At 32.4% G+C, this 22130-nt stretch overlaps 1 protein-coding gene across 2 annotated transcripts; it reads left to right on the top strand.

The window, feature by feature from the left end:
• Window positions 1-11518: 11518 nt before the first annotated feature.
• LOC127861060 (uncharacterized) lies at window positions 11519-21378 on the top strand. 2 transcript variants are annotated; one of them, XM_052399423.1, is made up of 12 exons: window positions 11519-11669; window positions 12787-12948; window positions 14424-14486; window positions 14900-15088; window positions 16381-16476; window positions 17271-17420; window positions 17729-17842; window positions 18064-18091; window positions 18245-18279; window positions 18542-18627; window positions 19307-19637; window positions 20568-21378. In XM_052399423.1, exons 1-11 carry the CDS (start codon window positions 11573-11575, stop codon window positions 19634-19636), a joined length of 1350 nt encoding a protein of 449 aa, XP_052255383.1. In that variant the 5' UTR covers window positions 11519-11572; the 3' UTR covers window position 19637; window positions 20568-21378. The 2 variants fall into 2 exon arrangements, with proteins under 2 accessions (XP_052255383.1, XP_052255384.1); XM_052399424.1 differs by lacking the exon at window positions 12787-12948.
• The last annotated feature ends 752 nt before the right edge of the window (window positions 21379-22130 follow it).

Here is a 22130-nt window from a genome sequence, read left to right as displayed (position 1 = left end):
AGCTGAGCATGGTCTGGTTGTACCGATGACATGTCATGGGTCAGCTATGTCAGTCTCTCATTATGACAGCGTGTGTTTTCGCACATTGGCTTGATGCTATATTTAAAGGAATTAGTTTTAATTTTTTTATTAAATAAAACACATACAATGTATGATCATTAAACAAAGTGAAACCATGAAGCAGCAAAAATGTTCAAACGTGTAATACAAGATATGTTAATATTAATTTTTTGACCTTGCGTTTTTTTTTTCATTAAAAAGAAAGGTTAATATGTATTGTTTTCTTTGGTCGTTTGTGATATTTAAGAACGAAAAACAACAGAATACATATGAATAAGGATGAGTTGCATAAAGTGGTTAGAAAGCATACTGGACTTGTTTATGAAAGTTTAATGTGTTTCCATTTTTGTTCAAATATATGAAGTGCATCATTGTTTAGAGCTTTTTCTTTTTCAAATTTGAATCTTCAGTTTTAAAGAATTGATAAAACAGTTCATTGCAGGTTTTTGTTTTATGTATTTCATGATGAATATAAAATAATTAATTAATATAATTATGTAATTCACAGCGTTATTAACCTCGTGTATTTTGAATGTTTTTACCCCTAAGCTGATGTCTAAGAGAGATAGTTTAACATTTAATTGCTGTTTCTCTAGAAAGGTTGTCAATTAATTCCATAGAGATTGAATATGTTTACACTCCCAGAAAAGGTGTTCTATTGTTTCAATATGTTCACTACACATATCACATAGATTTGTGTTGGATAGGTTGCCTTTAAAAAGATATTTATTAGCTATGATTCTCTGGATGGATTTATATTCAAAATTTCTCAGTGTGCTATCAGTAGTTATATGGCATGACAAATATTTGTTTCCAATTAAGTTCTTTTTCTCCATGAAGGATTTGCCATTTAGTTTACGTTTTGGGGATTTCGGCAGGTTTTTTAATTTGAAGGGTGTACACTATTTTGTTCGTTTTGTTTTGTTTTGCAGTTATGTATTCTACGAATGTTTTTTAGTACATGGTGTGTTATTTGTATTGTTAGCAGCTTTAATATGTATGGGTACACTTTTGATCAGTGTGTAGTACATCAGGAAATTAATTGTAGGTATTACGTATATATAACATAAGTTTTCAAAAGAATATAAGTCGTTTGTTCTGTAGTCGAACAATTGATCTACATATTTTATGTTTTGTTCAAACCAATGTTTATAGAAAAACGTTTTATTGTTAGTAGTTATATCTTTAGTGTTCCATAAAATGATTTTACTGTTTATTTTGGTTTCTAAATTATGAGTAACTTTACACCATGCCGATAGAACATTCGATAGAAAGATGTTTTTGGTTTAAATTTCATCTAATATGTTATTGTCGATATTACATTCAAAAAGTAAGGAGTCACCATATTTTGGTAGAATTTTCTGGTAAAATAATTTCCATTTACTCGTATTGGTATTATCTAAATATCGTTTTAATCAACTGCATGTGATTGCATTTAGGAAAGAATCTATGTCCGTTAGTCTGATACCTCCATGTTCTACTGGTTGAATTAATTAAGTTCGCTTAATTTTATCAAGTTTACCGTCCCATATCAAATTAAATATTTCTGATTTTATGTCTTCAATAATATCATTTGGTGGGTTTGGGAGAACTGTAAGTGTAAATTAATTCAGCGTGCGCAAACGTTTTCAACACGGTGTTTGTTTTATTTGATTAGTGTCAGTTTACGATGCTGCCATAATTTTAAACAATTTTTAAATTTGTGTAATTTAGGCAATATGTTTTTTAGAATTGTTTCATTTTCATTGTTTGTAAAGGTTATTCCTAACGTTGTTGGTTCATCTGATGTCCAGTCGAATTTCATTTCTTTTGTAAGATGAATATTACTTTGTTTAAATTTACCTACTCGAATCACAGTGCATTTACTTTTGTTTAGTTTAAGACCCGATGCCATTCTAAAAGTGGTTAGCGATTCTATAAGATTATTGAATGAGTCACTACTGTCATTTAAAAAAGAAGTTGCATCGTCAGCAAAAAGGGACTGTTTAATTTCTACGTCAGGTTCTAGCGATAGTCCCTTTATATGTGTATTTGATTGGATGTAGTGTGATAGATACTCGATGCATATAATAAATAGCGAGGATGAAAGTGGACATCCTTGTCTTACTCCTCGTTCGATGTTAAAACTGTTTGAGAAGAAGCCATTGTTAATAATTATGCTATTAATATCGGTATAAAATAGTTTAACCCATTTTATTAGACTTTCACCGAAATTCATATTTTCTAAGCAAGAGAACATAAACGAATGGTATAGTTAATCGAATGCCTTTTCGAAGTCTGCAAAGAAAATGAGGCCAGAATTATTTGGTCGGTTGAAATATTTTATGCATTCTTGTATCTGACGTACATTTTCACCAATGTAACGTCCTTTTATGAAGCCAGATTGAGATCTTGACATGATTGATGGTATTTTTTTAAATTCTGTTTGATATACTTTAAGTTGCAATATTATAATCATTGTTCAGTAAACTTATGGGGCGCCAGTTTGATAAGGATTCTAAGTTTTTCCAGGTTTTGGAATGAGTAATAGTATACCTTGTTTTTGTAGCGTAGTTAAGTTTTCGTTGTTAAATGAATAGTTAAGTGAATTAATTAAATTGGTTTCAATATAATTCCAGAATATATTATAAAACTCGATTGTGATGCCATCAGATCCTGGACTTTTGTGGGTTTTTTTGCATTTCTTTTAGTGCTACTCTACATTCATATTCATTTAGTAATCCGCCACACAATTATTTTTCCTCTTGATTTAAAGCATGATGTGCATTTTAAAAAAAGGGTGTTGTTTTCAACACGTTTTCGTTTATAGAGGGTTTCGAAAAATAAACGATGTTCCTCTAGTATTTGAGTTTTGTTTGTTATATCTTTGCCATTAATACTAATTTGTATACATTTTTGTTCACTTCTACGTTTTTCAATGTTTGCGAAGTATTTTGTATTTGTTTTAGTGTGTTCAACATGCTGTGCACGCGCTATTATTAGTAGTATTATTCCATTGAGTTGTGTATGATAGATTCCTTCTAATACTTGTTTGTTTGATGTTATTTCATTTTCAATGGCGGTGGTATCAGTTGTGTGTGTTTCATGCAATTGTTTTTCAAGTGTTTCAATGATATTTATGGTTTCATTTTCAAAAGTGTGTGTTTCTTTTTGTTTAAATGTTGTATATCTAATTGTTGTGTTACGTATATTTCCTTTTATTACTTCCCATTAGGTGTTTGTGTTTGCATCTTTATTATTTTGAACTGTGTTTAATATTTCCTGTTTTATTTGTGTTTGATATTTTGTATCTAATAAGATGTTGTTATTAATTTTAGAGTATCATGGACATCTTTCAGGTTGTATTTCGTGTAGTTTAAGTTCAACTAGAGAGTGGTCAGTCATAAATCCTGGTTTAATGCTACATGTGTTCATAATGTTGCAAAGTGACTCAGATAATAAAAAGTAGTCTAATCTACAAAATATTGTTGATTTTGTGTTTGAGTGCCGGGTGATTTTGCTTTCGTTTGGATTTACTGTACACCAGATGTATATCATATTGTAGTTTTCAATTATGTTATTCAAAATGTTTCTATTTTAAGGATGAGTATAAAGATTTCCATTCTTTTCATCTAATAATGGGTTCAGGACAGTATTGAAATCACCACCGATTTTAATATTTTTGTCTTGGTTATTAATTATGAAGGAATGTAATGGTTCGTCATATGTGGAATCATCTATGTTAGGACCGTAGACGTTGATTAATGTTAGTTGTTTTTCATGTACTTTGATATCTATTCTTGCTAGTCTGCCAATTATTATTTCGTTAAAGTTATCGACTGTGATCCCTATATTATTTTTTATCAGAAACGCAATGCCTTGTTTATTAGTATGTTGTCTACTGAGATAAATGTCTCCGTCCCATTCATCTTTTAATATTTGTGATAAAGTATAAGTCAAGTGACTTTCTTGTAATAGGCATATACTATGTTGTTTTTCGTCTAACCATTTGAAGATTTTATGCGTTTGTCTTTAATGTTTAGCCCTTTTACATTTAGAGTACATAATTAAATCATTTTAGAAGGTGGAGGGTGATGTAAATGATAATGGGTGTTTGCTTGTCCAGTTAGTTTCTATTTTAAAACATATCCAGTTGGTTTCTATTTAAATACATAAGATGTCTACACATACAAATAAAAATAGAAAACAAAAGTTAGGGATACAAAAAGATGAATATTCAATAGAAAGAAAAAACAAAAAGAAATAATCACAAAAGTGAGAAAAAAACAACAATTAACGATTTGCCTCCAATAGAGACATACAAAAGCGCGCTTCCGTACACTGGAAATGCACAAAAAAAATTGAAATAGTGATCTGATAAACACAAAAATATATATATATAACACCGTAGATTGTATGATAACTTAATAATAATCATATAACAATACAGACTACTAAATTGTGTGTGGAGGGTGGTTCGGTGCGTGTGTTTGTGTTTGTGCGTGCGTGTGTGTGCGCGCGTGTTGCGCGCGTGTGTAATGCGCGTGTGTTGTGCATGTTTGTGTAAAGGAGTGTGTGCGCTGGTTCAGGTATGTGTGTGAGTGCGCGTGTGTGTGCGCGCGCGTTTGTGTATGTGTGCTTGTGTACGTGCGTGCGTGTGCGCGAGCGTACGTGCGTGTGTGTGCGTGTTCGTATGCGTGTGTGTGTGAGTGTGCGAGCGAGCGCGTGTGTGTGCGTGTGCATGTGTTTGTGTGTCTGCAGTTGAGTGCGATTTTCTGTAACACATATATTCTAAGCAACGCCCGCTACATATATAAATACAGATATAGATTAATATCCTTAAATCTGTCACAGTTCATGAGAGCAAAAATACAAGTAAACCATACAGACAATAATTATGTACATAATAAGAAAAAAATATTTTTTATAGATATAGATAAATACCCTTAAATCTTTCATAGTTCATGAGAACATAAATACAAGTAAACCATACAGACAATAATTATGTACATACTAAGAAAATGTTACTTTTAGCACTGTAACAATAGTGAATGTTCAGTTTCATATTAAATACTGATTTTTCCGAAAGACTACCAACGTTACACAACGTTTATTGATATATTTTGCCTGTGCTTGTTCCATCATATAAAACACAAATATTTATAAACCATAATATTTATATTGAGTCTGTGTATGAATGTGTGTGTGTTGCGAATTACATTTAAGTAGTAAAAAACATAGTTACATGCACATTACATTTAGGTAACAAAAACATAGTTACATGCATTATCAAAAACATAAATTCGAAGGGGAACTACACGGTGGATTCTTCAAAGGAGATGGTTGCCATTTCCGGGACCAGAGTTTTGCCGCTGTTATATATTTAATTTATATTGGACTATTTGAGGCGCTGCCATTCGACAATTATCGAGCGTACGTTGTTTTTTTTTGTTGCATAGGTTTTGGTTGACCATGACTTTGCCATCCAGAGTTTGTACTTATCGAATTTCACTTGTTCGCTGCGCTCTTGTCCCCGATAACGAACGAATAGTTTCCCGTCTCGGGACCAGGCCTTCTCCACCAACTCCGGCTTTTTAAGACGCAATGAAGCAAGCGCGTTTCATGATTTCAATTTTTGTTTGGCGCCTGACGAATTTAATAATGACTGGCCTGCATTTATGTTGAGCATATTTTCCAAGGCGATGAGCAACGTCGATATCCCTGGTATCGGTATGTGTGCCAAGCTTTTGATTCAACATAAAGACCGTTTCGTCGGCCAAGGCCATTGATGCCTGTTGGTCTGTTTCGTTGGAGAGGCCAGTGATACGTATGCTATTACTCCGGTCGTATTGTTCTAGTTCCTGTTAGCTCGAATGTGTGGCTGCAATCTTGGTCATATTGCGTTTTTTTCAGGGCATCTATTTCATACCTTTGATCCTTAATTGTTTTTTTTCAATGAATTTATTTCGTTTTTATTTTCCAAAAGGCAACCTTCCAATAATTCGATTTTTTTCAGTACACTTCCCAGAAACTTTTCCTTTATTTCATCGAGAGTATCTTTTATTATCGTTCTAATTAAGGAAGTGTCATTTTGTGTCAGCACGTTTGATAACTTAGAGCTAATTTCATCGAGGCGTTTTTCAATTGACGTTTCTGTGTGCTCTTTCACGGATTTAGCCGCACCGCTTTGCACAAAGTCAGACATGCTTTTTTGGTTTACAAGATGTATTTTGTCCTGTTATGTTTTCGATTTTTTACTGCTCATTTTGTTTTGCTTGTTTTGTTTATTTGTGATTGGTGTTTCGAATACTGGTACTTCACATGTACTAGCGTTGCTCTATCTAGCTGTGGATGAGTGTTGCCTTTTGCTCATTATAATTATTGTTATTAGGCTGTATTAGGGTTTTTTCCGTGGATGTATAAGTGGTTAACGGTTTATTTCGGACTAGGACACTTCTTTATTTTCAATTAGGCGATATGGCGATTAGGCGACCCGGTCATGCGTGACGAGTTCACTGCACAGATCAGGTAAAAAGCTGACAGGATAGAACTTGTTTATCAGCTTTTGATAAGTTTATGATTGCTGTCTATATGTCTATATAATATGAATATTATGCTATCCCACCGCGCAAAATCTATCTATAAAATTACACAATTATACTAAAATAAAATATAATATGATATATCACCTGATTATTTAAGAGAAGGACTGTACAGACTATCAAAAATAGCAAAAATAGCAATAATATTATTATTAACAAATCAAGTAAAACCCTTTGTTTAGTCATTTAATGCGAAATTAAAAACAAATATTGGAGAGCAATCGACTAAGTAACGCTTGCATAGCATACTGACGAATTAGATTGAATTTTGACGACTGAAAAGCTCTATCTTTCATATAATAAAACTAACCAACAAACAAATAAAACCGTTGCAGTCTAATGATTAGGTCTGTATCGTCAGATTAAATATGATACAAAATATATGTCAACAAATATTCTTCCTGTTAAAAATTATCTTCCCATTGTTTCCTAGATCTGCAACATGAAAGGAATTATGAAACAACAATCTGCCATTTCCTTCAGAGCCTTAAGATGTGCGATTGAAATGAATGATATACCGGAAATTAATTGTTTAATAAAGCCAAGTATATGTGATTATTTTTTAAGACCGATTGTCGATCTAAAATCAGCAAGGAGGCGAGTAGTCATTAAACAACGATTGTGTGTCCTTTGACTCTAGAACGAATAAGTCAATTCATATGAATATATTCTATATTGAAATCATGGTAATAAGGTCCTTTGAGAACTAATTGTGTCATAATAGTGGTTTACAGCTGCATCTGCAGTGATCATTTATGTAACATTAAACTCAAACATAAATGAGAACCTATCGGTTAAAAAACTGGTGTTATTTATCAGTCACTTTTAACCGAATGTCATTTTGAACTTGCCTAACAATTCAACATACAGGACAAAGATCCGTAACATTCTTGAGGAATTAACAGTCTATAGATTGTAAGTTCCTTAAGGAGTCCAGTATTTTTTTGCGATGTAATTTAGTCGCAGTTGCAGATAATTCTTATTCTGATACGTGAATTAGACTTTTCTTCTTATAAGTCGTGTTCATTATTCAACGCTTTTATGTTTCAGTCATTTTTTATCATAACCAAAAACAAAGTTGATCAATATATATTTTCTCTTAAGCTTAAGCCTCTTCTGCTCCAGTCATTATTTTCTCATAACGAAAAACAAGTTGTTCAATATATATTTTCCCTAACGCATATCCACGCGCCCAAGAACAACAAGAAATGACGCGGCCGAGGCCGACGCGTATCCCCACGCCGCTTGTTTGATCCAGTTGGCGCCCCAGGAGTGGTAATGGGGCGATGCATAGTTGAGATTGACCTATTATCATAAGAGATGTTCAGTATCAATTTGAAGTAAATCGGTGTAAAAATGAAGAAGTTAATGTAAAATAACTTAAAAAATGAGTGAACATCTCTGACCCGGCCCCACCCCAACCCCCATTACTTTTGACCCAGGGGTCAGATCAAACTTCCAAATAGTGCACGGTCGCACATATGCTCATATAGCTACCATGTGTGTAAGTTTCAAGGTTCTAGTGCTAATAGTGTAGGAAGAGATAGTGACAAGGGCGGACGGACGGACGGCGGAGATAACCACAATATCCCCAAGCTTTGCAAAAAGCGTGGGGATAATTAAGATACAAATTGCCTACGAAAATAATCAAAACTCATCTAAGATTCATGAACGGTGATTTTTCCCTTAGAGCACATGTTAGCATTGAGTCATATTATTAGTCAGTTCTATTTTACAAACGTATTCATGCACTCAAATGTGTCTAGTTTTATCTCGACTAAACTAAGGAAATATCACCATGCTTATTGATACGATTGCACTCACAATAACTAAACACTAATGAAACTGCACTTGAATCTCTCTCTAGATACGTGTTTCAATACTCAGTACTTACGGTAGTACGAACTTTTTTTTATATAAACCTTCAGTTCTGGCTTTTATTACTCTTAAAGTAACAGCCTGTTTCAAATATGTCATATGTTTTTTGTTTATATATTTTATTATTTATTGTTTCATGAGAATAAAAGCTTACTGAAAAGGCTCTAAAACACCTTTGATGAAAGCAAACTTATTTGCCAATATTTACTGAATTTACTTTTTAATGGGCTATCTTGTAGCAATCAAAACACTATGTCACCTAAATAGTTTTAATCAGCTTTCGAGCTTGCCTGGGTTACTTTATTCACGGTATCTCCTTGCAAATACATTGAAAGGTAGTGTTCGTTTGTTCTTACTATTTACCCACAAAACTTTTCCTCCCAATTTATTCCGGATATTTATTTACTTATTTGTATGTATTAATTAATTAATTTTTAATGATTTTATTTTATTTATTTATTTTATTATATTTATGTTAATATGTATATATAAATGTGCATATGTATGTATATGCTTTCATTTTTGAGATTATTTTATGCTTGTTTGCCGATGAAATCAGATATCAATGAAATTGAAAGAGATGATTAGTGTAATTATCATGCGACTGAACTAAAACGAGGTTTTGAGCCTACTTAATAGAAATAAAATGTGATGATATGAAATAGATTGGCTAAAGCCGTCGGACCGTGCCAGTTGATGTTTGCCAATTACTTTATTCCAGTTGCTGATTGTCAATTTATGGAATTTGTTAGCTCTGTGCAAGTTGTTTAATACATATAAATTGTTTTTATTTTTTTTTAATTTACACATATGCACATAATCAGCAATTACTGTTCAATACAATTCTAAACGCGATACAATAACATAAAGAACACATTGTATAAGATGTAAATTCAATCAACCAGTGGGTATAGTCCTTCAAATGGAAAAGTTAAAAGTAAGTTGTTGTTTCCAGTAATTAAATCCCCGAATGTCTAACCAATATGTTTGTTTCATATATATTTATATTTATGAAACAAACATTGTGGTTAGGCATTCGGTTAGGCATACATATTTTTTCATATATATTCAAGGAGTTTAAACATATTTTGTTATATTAAAACACTTTATTATAATAAATAGTTAATACTATTAGAGTAACACCAAAACATTGTTTAAATTAAATTATATCTCAATAAAACATATTAAGCTATTAAAACAAAAACAAAAACTGATAAACAGATTAAATATATGACCTAAAGCGATACAATTTAACTTTGTAAAAAAACACCCGATTTTTATTTTCTGTTTCATCAAAATTTGTTTGGTATTCCAGGTCTAATTTGAAAACTTGGATGTAAATTTCGATCAGATTTACACAAACTACTGAAAGGAATATATTTTATTAACAAATATAAGGAAGACTAACGTCATTGAATTCCGTTATACGATTTTGGTATAACGTGTGTATAGTAAAAAGATAAATAGTTAACGAAACCAAACGTTTGTCCCACCTACCGTCATATATACTTGTGCGATGCTAGATTAAACAAACACTACTGGCCGTATACTCTTGAAACGATTAGGGCAGGTACAATAGAGTCAAACCTAACATACACGTATGTGTATAATCGGCCTATACATTAGCAGTGAAATATTCAACTGGCTTATCTTGGCGGCGGTAGGAATCGACGTTCTAATATAAGTTACAGTAAATGTCTATTTTCATGTTTTGAACAGAACTTCCATCCAAAATTTAAGTTAATATTTAATATTCACTGCTTATAATTCGACAAATTATTCAAAGTCAAGTTCAATTAGGTAACAAAAAGATTAAGAGTGCCAATTTTTATTAAAATTTGAGATAAGCAATAATTTTTAAACAAAAAATTTTGTTTAAAGATACAATCATATTACACAGATATTAATTAAACGAAAACACTGACTTAAAATGGTACAACAGTGTAAAAAGCGGTTTGGGATAACCGAAACATCAATCATGGCCAATTCAATTGGCCATCAAAGCTAATTGGCCAACACAACAACGGTAAAACAACGAAAACCGGCTGCTGATAAAAAATAACTACCTTAATAAACAACATGGCTTCGGATAAACCGGGATTCACGTAAACTTTTTTTTCAAGGCTAAGCGTTCGCGGTTTTACCACATTTGGTAAACACAACTGCCACATTTTTATTCAGGGTGTTACCATCTTCTTGCCTTATACGATACAGACCAACATATACAACCCAACACTTAACATGAAATCTTATATTGCTGTTGGCAAAACATTGTGTTAGTCCTACACTTATACTTACAGTCATTCTCTATAGAAACCATTGTGTTGTTTGAACGTCTTGTTGTCACACTGAAGGCTTCACTCGTTTTTTATGACGGTGTGTGTAGTCTACTGACATCAACGAAAACTTTAAGGTCAAAGACGGGTTATGAAGTAAAGTATTCGAATCGTGCTCACGTTGTACATGTTATGCTATGAACTGTTGCTGTGGCATTGAAACATTGCCAAAATGCTCTTAAATTGTCTTAAGAGAGCTGCTATAATTAAGCCTCTTTCTGGGAAATTTGGGTTTACGGCATTTACGTAAAGTGTCGTCCCAGATAAGTCTGTGCAGTCCACACAGACTAATCAGGGACGACACGTTCCACTTGTAATGTATTTTTCGTTTAAAGAGAGTATCTTCTATACCAAAATGATGTAATAATATTGTAATTTGTAATTTAGTATGCAAAAAATCAAAATGATAGCTTTGATGACCGCAAATAAACCATGCTCGTGGAGTTCTGACGTTACGGCATAAAAAATAATGAAAGTTGACTTTGTCGATAAACAATGATATTGCGGAAGAACATGTACATACGCACCATCTTCACTCCGGAAATTACAATTGAACGTTTCTGATGTTGATACTTGATCACATTATGGACGGAAGATACAATTTTAATTGTGAGAAATTAATCAAGGAAGATATGTATTATAACGTGCGTATTTAACAAACCTTCTGGAGTAAACACAGTAAATACTTGTGACAGAAGTAAGCACATTGCGTACGATATGCCCGGGGTTTCAACGTTTTGGTTTGCCGCCCTGCGACCGAAAAGTAAAGCAATGTATACAGGATTTCTATTGGCTTTTATTACTGGGGTTTTAGGTAAGTCCAATTGTATTTTTGTTTGTAAAACAATTTAAGAGTCATTAATAAGATGTGTTTAATTCACTGAAGCTACGAAAATCGTTTTCATCATAACATTACCTGTGTGTTTAATTTGAAATTATAATGTGATCTGTTTTGTATGTATATCGCAATAAAGGGGCATGTTTACATGTTATCCTAATCTTAAAATGTCAAACATTGTATACCCTAACATATATTTACTATAAGAAATAGTCGTGAATTATAAAAAAAGCAAAGCAAAAGAGTTTAATACAGTTTCACCATTTTAAACGCAATGTTCGTATTACACGCATTTTCCCAATTATCGATAATATACGCGTTATTGTTATGTTGATTTAGACTCATGATTATCCATAAATTAACCGATATTTAAAACAGATTTCTTTTTCAAAAGTGCTATTCCACCTGTTTGAACGCATTTTTGTCAAATTATCTTGTTTTTTAATTGTCATTTTGTCATGCTGTGAACAATTCCTGTGCAAAAAGGCTGTGAACATGTCCTGTAAAAAAGGCTGTGAAAAAGTCCTGTGAAAAAGACTGTGAACAAATCCTGTGAAAAAAAGCTGTGAAAAAGTCCTGTGAAAAAAGGGTGGCCCGATTATACTTATGACATCATTAATTGTACATGCATTATATTAATAAATGGTTATGTCACTTTCATTTAAAACTGAAAATGTTTTATGTTGCGGTATTCACTTTCCCACTTGCTTAGTAGCATTGTCTTCTCACAAATTAATAATTATCATGTTATAATATAATATATCTCACATATTTAATGTTTACAATACATTCTTGTTAATTTGAATATACCATTCGATGCCAATTACAATGAAATGATTTACAGTTTGGTCATTGATTATATATAGGAGTATATTGTAGCTAAGTTATATATCAACGGGTGTTGTCTCGATACAAAATTCAAAAGGCGGCTTCGGAAGTATTCGTCAAACTTTACTTACAGGTGCCCATTCGTACAGCTGAATGGTAAGCTGAAAAGTGTGTATGATGGAAACAAAAAACGGACGAACGAACGAACAATTCATGCTAGAGTTATTTCTACTATTTCTATAAGTACTATTTTTAAACGTTTCAGAGGCCGATATAATTACAAACCCATCTAGCACGTGGTATGACGGGTATATAAAATGTCGACAACATGGTCTGTCCATGGTCCACTTGGATGTACTTGACCATGACATGAACATAACATATCCTATTTGGTTGAACGGCTTCGAAGTGCAGGTCAACTACCTAGGTATACCCAATGCTTGACAAAATAAAGATCAAAAAGAATGTTCAGCATAAGTGTTTACTACCTTATAAAATGCCTATATACCTTTTTAGTATCACATTTGACTTACATTCCTTACAAAACTACCAAACAATTTGAAGGGGTTGACGCTTTATCCGCAGTTGACATGTCTTCAGAAATGCATAAAGGGACTAGTTAGGATTGCTCTTTTATATGAATCTTTTTTTTTTACTAAAAAAGCACTTTGCTTTACTATGTAAATCCTTTGTTGATCGGAAATTGTAAATTATATTATTGTTAGTAAGTTTATTAGTATATTTTTTTTTTTTCCATTGCGCAATTTTCATAGATGGAAGCCAGCGCATGTACATACTTCCTCAATTTATTGAAGAGTAAAAAAAAATCAACTTTGAATACCAACTTTAAAATCCAGTAACATTGTTCAAATAGTATCATATACCTAATGTCTGTGATGACTGTCTTCATTTATTTTTATTTTCTGTATTCAAGTATTTTATTAGACATCAATTTTGCACTTTAAGCCCACCGAACCACTAAGTGCTAAAGGTGATCGCCCTATGCCCGACGTACGTCGTCGAACGCTCTGTGGAGTGCGTAGTTGACGTTTAGCTCATGACCACTCTTAGGGCAACATTTTACGACCAATATTGATGTAACTTGGTCAGACTGTTAACTAACATAATACCAGGGTCACGTTGGTCTGAAAACTAGGTCACTTAACAAGATTTTATTAAAACATTGTCACCTCCCTAGAGACTACATGTATTTATCATTATGAATAGTTGGGTAGACTGTTTATCTTGAATAAATGTAAGCTGAGTTCTAACAAGGTTCACGTGCCTAAAACAAACTCTCATCAAGCCTTATAAAATGTTGTGTTACTCTCCTAGATTCGATATTTATTACCTTTTTTATATCGCGGTAACTTGGTCCGCATTGTTATCTCAAAATTATTAATGATTGAGTCACAGTAACTATATCACCATGTCAAAGACTAAAATATCTATTACCACTCTAAGGGCAGCATTTATGACTCAAATTTACTGCAAATTGGTCAGGCGTTTGTCTGATCACTTGGCTACCGGGTCTAATCTTAAAAAAAACGTGTTACTGCCCAAGGGCTACAAATGTGAAACAGCCTTAGTGACAATTGTTTAGAATGTTTATCCTGACAATATGAAGGTGATGTTTGAATCTGCATCAAGTGTGGTAAAATCTTAAACCACTGGATAAGTTTAAAACAATTGTTGTCGGTGAACTCAGGGCTGAAAGGCAATTAATGCTCTTTTGTTTATTTTATTCCGGGTTGATACGATACAAATATTTAATGCAAAATACTCCGTTATATGATTGCAAATCATCAAAAAAAGTCTCTTTTGGCATATACTCTTCCTTATTATTTAATTATTGCACTCCTGTTTGTACGAGTAAATTATTGATCATAAATGTCGTTTCAGACGAATTATTCATAATCGATAAATTTCATGAAAAAAGAAACGCCTTGGTTCGTTGCATGAACAGTAAGTGATATTGTACATTACAATTCATATTTAGATGTATGTCGTGCATTATATGACATTGCATACAATAACATTTATTCAAATAATTATTGTATTTTTAGTATAATTTTATATTTGAATGTTTTGTTATTTACTTTTCGAGGACTTGTTTTTAAAGTCTAATTACAGGGATACGTGTTCAGTACACTTAAACCATGCCGGCTCCTAGAAGCAAATTCCTTAATCACGATATTTTTATTAATTCAAATGTACAAATGTAATGTTTTTATTTTCATCGGATGTATACTGTTGTATATGTATGTTTATTTTGTGTATAAGTAACCCCTTTGTACAGATAAGTGATTTCGTTATAACATAATAATACTGGTTTTAGGTGATTAAATTGACACAGTTTTGTTTATGTCTCGTATTAGGCACATCGCCCGTTGGTAGAATCCATCCAATGCAGTTTGAGGAAGGACACAAATATTGTCAGAAACAAAGCAATGGATCACATATACATTTGCCATTTGTGAATCACACTAACCTTGACATGTTCAGAAGATGGCTTAATGGTGTTCCGTATTGGATACAGGCTGTAAATGTCGGACCATTTCTCAACTGTAAGTATATTTGTAATTAATGTTTTAAATGTAGTGTGGGTATAAACCAGCTGCAAGTTAAGCTTAATTCAAGAGCACTGCACAGATTGTATGTATGTCGTTGGTTTGAATCCCGAAAATCAAATTTAACAAATAAAAAAAGGTTATTTGATTGACCATTCGGTGGGTGAGCGGTGTATGATCTTTGATCGTTTTAAGGTGTTCGCATTCCAAGTGTTGCACTAATTGTGACGAATCTTCATTAATTTAAGCAGTCGTTTAGAATTCCATAGGAAAACAACAAGGGACATGTTAATTACTTAAGTTACTCAGAACAGAAAAAAAACACCTCGACTCTAAATAAATTGCAAAAAATAGGAGACAACATGTGTGTACTATACGTGTAAAACATGTATGCAGCTGGATCTCACTTTGGAGTTAACATTGATCAGAAAACGTTCACTTCGGCTTTATCTTTGCCTTACTATAACCTTCAATATAATATGTGTTATTTTGTATTTGTATTTGGGATTTCAATTCTGTGTTGTTATTATTATTATTATTATGATCATAATGCGCATAATGATTGACAGACATACAAAAAGACTTGATAACATTTGATTATGTTTGAGCATGCATTCATTTAACACATTTCAAGTTTCAGGATTTTTAAACATTTAATTATTAAGCAAGCTATATGTAATTGGTTGGTAACGGGGTAAATTGTATGCGAATCGTTTCCTTACATAAATATTGTAAACTGTTAATCTTAGAATGATTCATTTAAAGTATCTCGGTCCCATGATTTCGCTTTACAACAAATATTAATTATTGTATTTACAAAACTAATATATTCGTAATAGTCTAAAATAATCATCAAACCACCAAAACACATTTAATAACGTGTATCCGTTAAGCGGGATTCGAACTTCTGGAGAAAAATAATTCCCACGCTTACTCTCGGCAACTGAGATCTTTGATTTGTAAACACAGTTAACAGTTATGTTCTACTATTAATCTTAATGATAACACCTCAGTGGTTTCGCTCGATGATTATCCACAATCACAACGATATTATTAACTGTATTTGTAGTCATTCTAGTCATTTCGCTCGTTTGTGTATAACGGATTTTTTGTTATTAAAATCCGTTTTATTTTAATTGTATTTTTTCAAATCTGTTAACAATGCCGTTTGAGGAATGCTTGCAGAAACGATGATCCTAGAGAAACTTTAAAAATACTTGCAACACGATATTTATTGATATACATCACTTCTCATGTTATCGTTGATTTCGTTATTTTGTTATTACTAGCCGAAGACCTGACAGTGCATTGTTTAGTGCTCATTGACGATTACCATTGGCGAAAAGACAACTGTACCAACAAATATGCATCCATCTGTGTAAATGGTATAACAGAATCATTATGATCTATTGATCTTGATTATTTTGCTGATACACGCCGGTTTAAAGTTGAGGTATTCGTTATTATGACTATGCTTTTGGCAATGGTGATACACATGATGAAGGAACTGATTATGTTGTTGATTATTTTATTATTATTGTATTTTATTTATTTTTTTATCATTATTATCATCATGCTTAAAATGATAATTATTATGATGAAGGTAGCAATTATATGGTTCAAAGATAGTAAAGCGCAGCAATTCATCGTCATACATCAGATTAGAAATGTGTTCGTAGGAACAACGATCTCTGGACTTTTAGTTTGGTTCCAAAAATAAATGACTCTATTGGAACTGGTATGGTCAATGTCTTTCTGTGCTATTTCGCGATCTTTTTTTTTTTCGTTTATTGTAAACGTTTATAATGATAATTTTATTAAAAAGCGTCAAACGTTTGTTTGTTTTCACTAACCAATTATGATCTTTTTTGTGTGAATACTCTGAACGTTTTTTTATTTATTCCATGTTGAGTTTTCGATCATTTTGCTACACCCGATTGAACTGCTAAATTAATTGTCCACATGGAGAAAGATTATCGCCCATATTTCGATGATTTCTGTGATAAAACATTCTTATCAAAGCTAGAGGCAACTCGTGTATAATTACATTGATAGCGAAAAGAACGTTTGGTTACTTAACATTCACTATTTTTGCGAAATAAATTGAATCAAACTACATTCAAGGTTTTAGTCTATGTAAAATGTTCATCATGCTAATATTTTTCGTTCACCTTTTCAGCAACTGTTCGCGACATTATATGGTACAGCCGACAAAAGTCGATGGTGCAAAACTGCGATCCGACGTCATGTAGAACACCCGTGTCATCATCAGCGGTTACTTCAGAGTTTAAAGACCAACTTTACCATATGACTCATCGGGCGTGGCCAGGTTTCACCTTACTCGTTGTTGATAGATAGCAGGCACCACAATCCTTAATTTCTTTCTATCGGAAACATGTTCTTGTCAACCATACCTTCCAATTGGAACGTACATTTTTAATATATGACGTTTTTCTGGTGTCGACACTTTATTAAATTGTTGAATTATATGTAACGTAGATATGCAGGCATTTCCAGTACAAGAGCAATCACAGGATTGTCTATCATAAAATATCATTATTTTTGCATTAAACAACATATATGTAAAGACGTTTTCGATATTGACATATCAATTACGTTAAAATATTTATGTTATAGCCGAAGAAGAGGCGAAGACATCGTCAATTATTATTTGGGTATCAACAACCTTTGGCTCATGTCTGGTTGTACTGATTGTCATCATCTCTGGTTTGTGCCTCAAGAGGAAACAAGGTAAGTAACATTTTATACTTGTTTATATGCAGATCTTTTACTAAAAAATTTTTATAAACACATTCTACCAACACATATGATTCGATAAGATCAACTATTTTAATTTACAAAGAGACTTCTTCATTACAAAGAATCCTTAAAAGTAATATGTTTTATGATTTTCAAACTATGTATGTTATTTCGTTTGGTCTTGTAACGATACATGTTTTACTACCATACAGGGAACAACGCTCGAACTACCTTTCAACAGTAAGTATATGCCTATTAGAAACATTATAAATATTCCATTTAGTAACATTTATACTTTTAATTTAATTAGTCTCACCATAAACTGGTTTAAATGGTTTGAAGTCAACTTTATTAATACCATTGTGCATATCAAATGATATTGTTTCTTTTTAGGAACGAGCTTGTACAGCCCTCGATAGTTCCGCAGGGTGAGTTTTTTTTATATAATTTCATTTAAACTGTATATGTTGTAAACAGTAACAAAGAAGGCATGTCTTAAATACATAATACTAAAACGTTATGTATGTCCGTATTTTGAAGTAATGTGCAGTTTATTCGCTTACAAAACACGAAATAAATCCAACTGTTTTCACGCTGTTTTAAATAAACCAAACGTATTAACACGTGTAACGTGTTGTAAACTGTTTAAGGCATTCACAATCATTGTGGTAGATTGTTGTCTGTTTGCAGAAGTTAATGACGACAACAGCGTCCATGTTGATGTAATTTCCGACAATATAGCGGGACGTGAGGCAACACCGTACACCTCGCTCCAGGTTTGTTGAGATTCTTCTAGTTTGCTGGCTTTATGTAAGAATGTACCTATGGTGCCATTTAGGTTTGATTCAATACATGTCTGATTGAATATTTGAGCTGCAAATGTCACGAATTACCGAAGATGATATTTGACTTAGACAGACAGAACTTGCAACCACAAGTTGATTTGATCTTTCTTTTATTAACAAATGTATATTATAACTACAAATATTGAACATGTCATGCCCGGTAACCGGGTTTGACCCTAGTTATGATAAATGCATTTGCTCGTAATTCAAAGCAGTGTTTCATCTAATCACACTTCTGTATTAATGTTTGTTTCGATCGCTGCTTAATGCCGCAGTTGAATTTATCATAACATTACAGCTAAAGCAATGTTTTACAACAATGTGACAATCAATCAATTTTAAACTTACAAACATACAGGTGTAACTTAGCTTGAGAAATGTATGCTGTGTAACCTGTTTTCAACCTCAACTGATTCAATTGCTGTGACAAAAGGCATCTTAGCAAGTTGTAATCAATTTAGTTGTTGTGTTTTGTTTTTGTTACTTTCTGTGTTGTTCAGGCAAATTATAAATTTCCATGAATAAACGCCTAGTAGGTGAACAAAATGTGTCCTCTAGTGCCTCCTCTGGAGTGTTAATATTCCGATAATTCCTTTCAATTAATCCACAGATGACAGAAAAGCATCTGTACACTGCCTTGGTGGGACCCAGCTTCATGTCAACAGAAGCGTCTTCTGTAATTGGTCGAATAGCTGAGAGTGACGTTGTGGGACCCAGCTTCATGTCAACAGAAGCGTCTTATGTAATTGGTCGAGTAGCCGATAGGGACGTTAACGTTGAGACACAGTTTGAAATGTCCGAACGACAAGAGAACAATTACGACGAATCTGAAAATGACGATCTTGGGGACACAAACTACGATGATGTCGAAGTGTCAGACATACCTGGGCAGACAAACACCGAATCCGAGACCACAACGTCGTATGTGTTTGTGAAATAAGGTACACATTTAATCAATTCTTCAGAACAGGCATAAATTGTTTTTGGTTGAAGATTAAACTATGTAGGGATTCTATTTTGAAATGCACAACACCAAAGTAAACATATATTTGAAAATATCAAAATATATAAGGCAATTTGATTCTAAACAATATTGTTTAACTCGTTCACAAAGTTTGTAATTACAGTTTAATTTCCCCAGACGTGTTAAATGTAGAGTGCGTGGAACCAGCAGCTCAGATAGCTCAATTGTTGTATCGTCACTGTTGGGTCCCGGCGTTAAGTAGATAAAAACCGCATCGGAATAGTCAATTGCTATATTTTTATTAAATAATAATTAAATGATTACATATTGTGAACGCTTTGACACTGCGTATACAAAATTTTTAGACTTTAAATTTGTAGTGTATGCGACTTCTTTCTACCAGTAAAATGAAACATTTATTTTTAAATTGTAATCAATAATATTTACCCCCATCTAGTTAAAAAAAATAAATGGTACATACAAACTATTTTGGTTCGAGCATATGATTATATTTATTATTTCCAAACGTTTATGTAGAACGAATGACGTGTGTAACATATATAACCGGTTTAAACTCCCAATGTTTTGCATAGACCGTTCCAAGGCGGTGACCCCAGCTTTATTCTTCTATGTGTGTATGTTGTTTTGTATTGTGCTGTTTCGTACTGTTCTGGCAATCGGTCACTTGCCTTAAAGAAAGGACCAACCGATTGTTTCTTATGAGAATGCAATACTGCTCCAGAAGCTGGAGTTTTACTTCTTTATATTTCATCGTATGCAACGATCTAATATCTCGTTTTCAAAATGATGAACTACTAATATGTACTCATGTTTCGGTAAAATCATGACCACGTGACATGTTTTTATAGATGGTTCAGTATCACATAACGTTTTGTTTTTGTGATAGGTTGGAACGAACTACGCTAAGAAAGGTCAAACTTACCCGGATTTAATCCAGCGCAGCTCATTCCCGATTACGGTGACTCATCCTCTTAAGATTCGACCCCCTCAATCCCTAAACACAAATTGCATCTGAAATCGATCACATAGCGGAAATACGACACACACACGCATTGGCAAAATAATAACGCAGGTTTGAATAGTCGTGAGATTTATGCTACACACTACCTACTCCTACGTTAAATATTAACTTTGAAACAAAAATGGAAAAGACTGAAGTGTACTAAGAATTTAATTTCGAATAAAACGTCAACAGATTAAAAAAAATGTTTTTACAACTTTCGCGAAATAACTATGTAAATATGTGAACAATTTAACTTAAAAACACAAATTCCATGTAATAATGTACTTAAATTATGATATTACAAACGGGTTGAGCTATTAAAATCATACAAATTGTAATTTTCTAATTGGTGTAGTTGTGTTTTTTTGTTGTTTTTTCCTTTGTTTTTTACTCATTAAATTATCCTAAATAGTTAATTGTTGCATATACAAACCTTTAGTATGTGGTTTTGTAAATATTTAAAAGATCTCTATGGGTTTATTTTCTAATACAGATTTCTTTATATTGTAGTGTCACTGCCATGTTTCACCCTAAACATCATAATAATGTAAATAATAAATAAACATTTTGAAACAGGCATTATACGAAAATGGTATATTATTCATTTCCTTGACCATGTTAAGCCTTATAATTTTTTTAACTAAAATATTTACTTCATTAATATATGTGATATGTAACATGTATAAATCATTATTAGTCGGTCATATAATGTATGTGTTTTGTAAATATTCAAAATATATATTTTTTTGTTTTCATTTCCTAATACTTATTTTTGTATTGTATTTTAATAACCAAGTTCCTCCTGAAACATGATAATAAAGTAAAAAAAATAAAAATTCTGAAACGAGCATTATACGTAAATGCTATATTATTAATTCAATTGACCATGTTATCTTAAATATTTACTCCATCAATATATGTGATATATAACATGTATTAATTATTATTAGCCGGGCATATATTGTATGTGTTATGTGTATATTGAAAGCATGGGTAAATATTGCCTTTTGTTCCTCACATAAGATCTATCTATCTTTCATGTTGTCGACAACAAAAAACTTCCCGACTTAGTTCATACTATGATTAAGATCAGTTGAAACTTAGACTAAGACCATATAATGTAGTGCCTAAAATAGGGGAAAATGCAGGTTTCCTCCGTGCATATAAACATTAGCTTGTATGTACGCTTATTTTATAACTACAATAAAGTTGGAACATTAAAACTATTTTACCAAGTTTTTTTTTCTAAAATTACTTGGACGGCTTTGATTTCAAGTTATCAGCACCGTTTATAATTTAATCAAGAAGCTTTTTGACAGAAGAATAGGTAAGGCTTTCGAAATTTTTAACATTGAATTCATTATCATAATTGAGAAATACGTCAACGCTATTGTATTACTTCTTCTTTAATTGAAGTTCCATTAGATTATTAAACTATCCTCATTT

This window comes from Dreissena polymorpha, chromosome 15 (genome assembly GCF_020536995.1).
Source record: "Dreissena polymorpha isolate Duluth1 chromosome 15, UMN_Dpol_1.0, whole genome shotgun sequence".
NCBI classification, from domain to species: Eukaryota; Metazoa; Mollusca; class Bivalvia; order Myida; family Dreissenidae; genus Dreissena; species Dreissena polymorpha.
Note: the sequence above shows the minus strand (reverse complement) of the source record. Positions and strands in the feature narration are given on the sequence as shown.

What these genes read in the sequence shown, in the direction of transcription:
- LOC127861060 (XM_052399423.1), top strand. Translation starts at nt 11,573, where the DNA reads ATGCCCGGGGTTTCAACGTTTTGGTTTGCCGCCCTGCGACCGAAAAGT. An exon ending in AGTGCAGGTCAACTACCTAG is followed by an intron (nt 12,949 to 14,423) that starts GTATACCCAATG and finishes ATGTCGTTTCAG; the next exon opens with ACGAATTATTCATAATCGAT. An exon ending in GCTCGAACTACCTTTCAACA is followed by an intron (nt 18,092 to 18,244) that starts GTAAGTATATGC and finishes GTTTCTTTTTAG; the next exon opens with GAACGAGCTTGTACAGCCCT.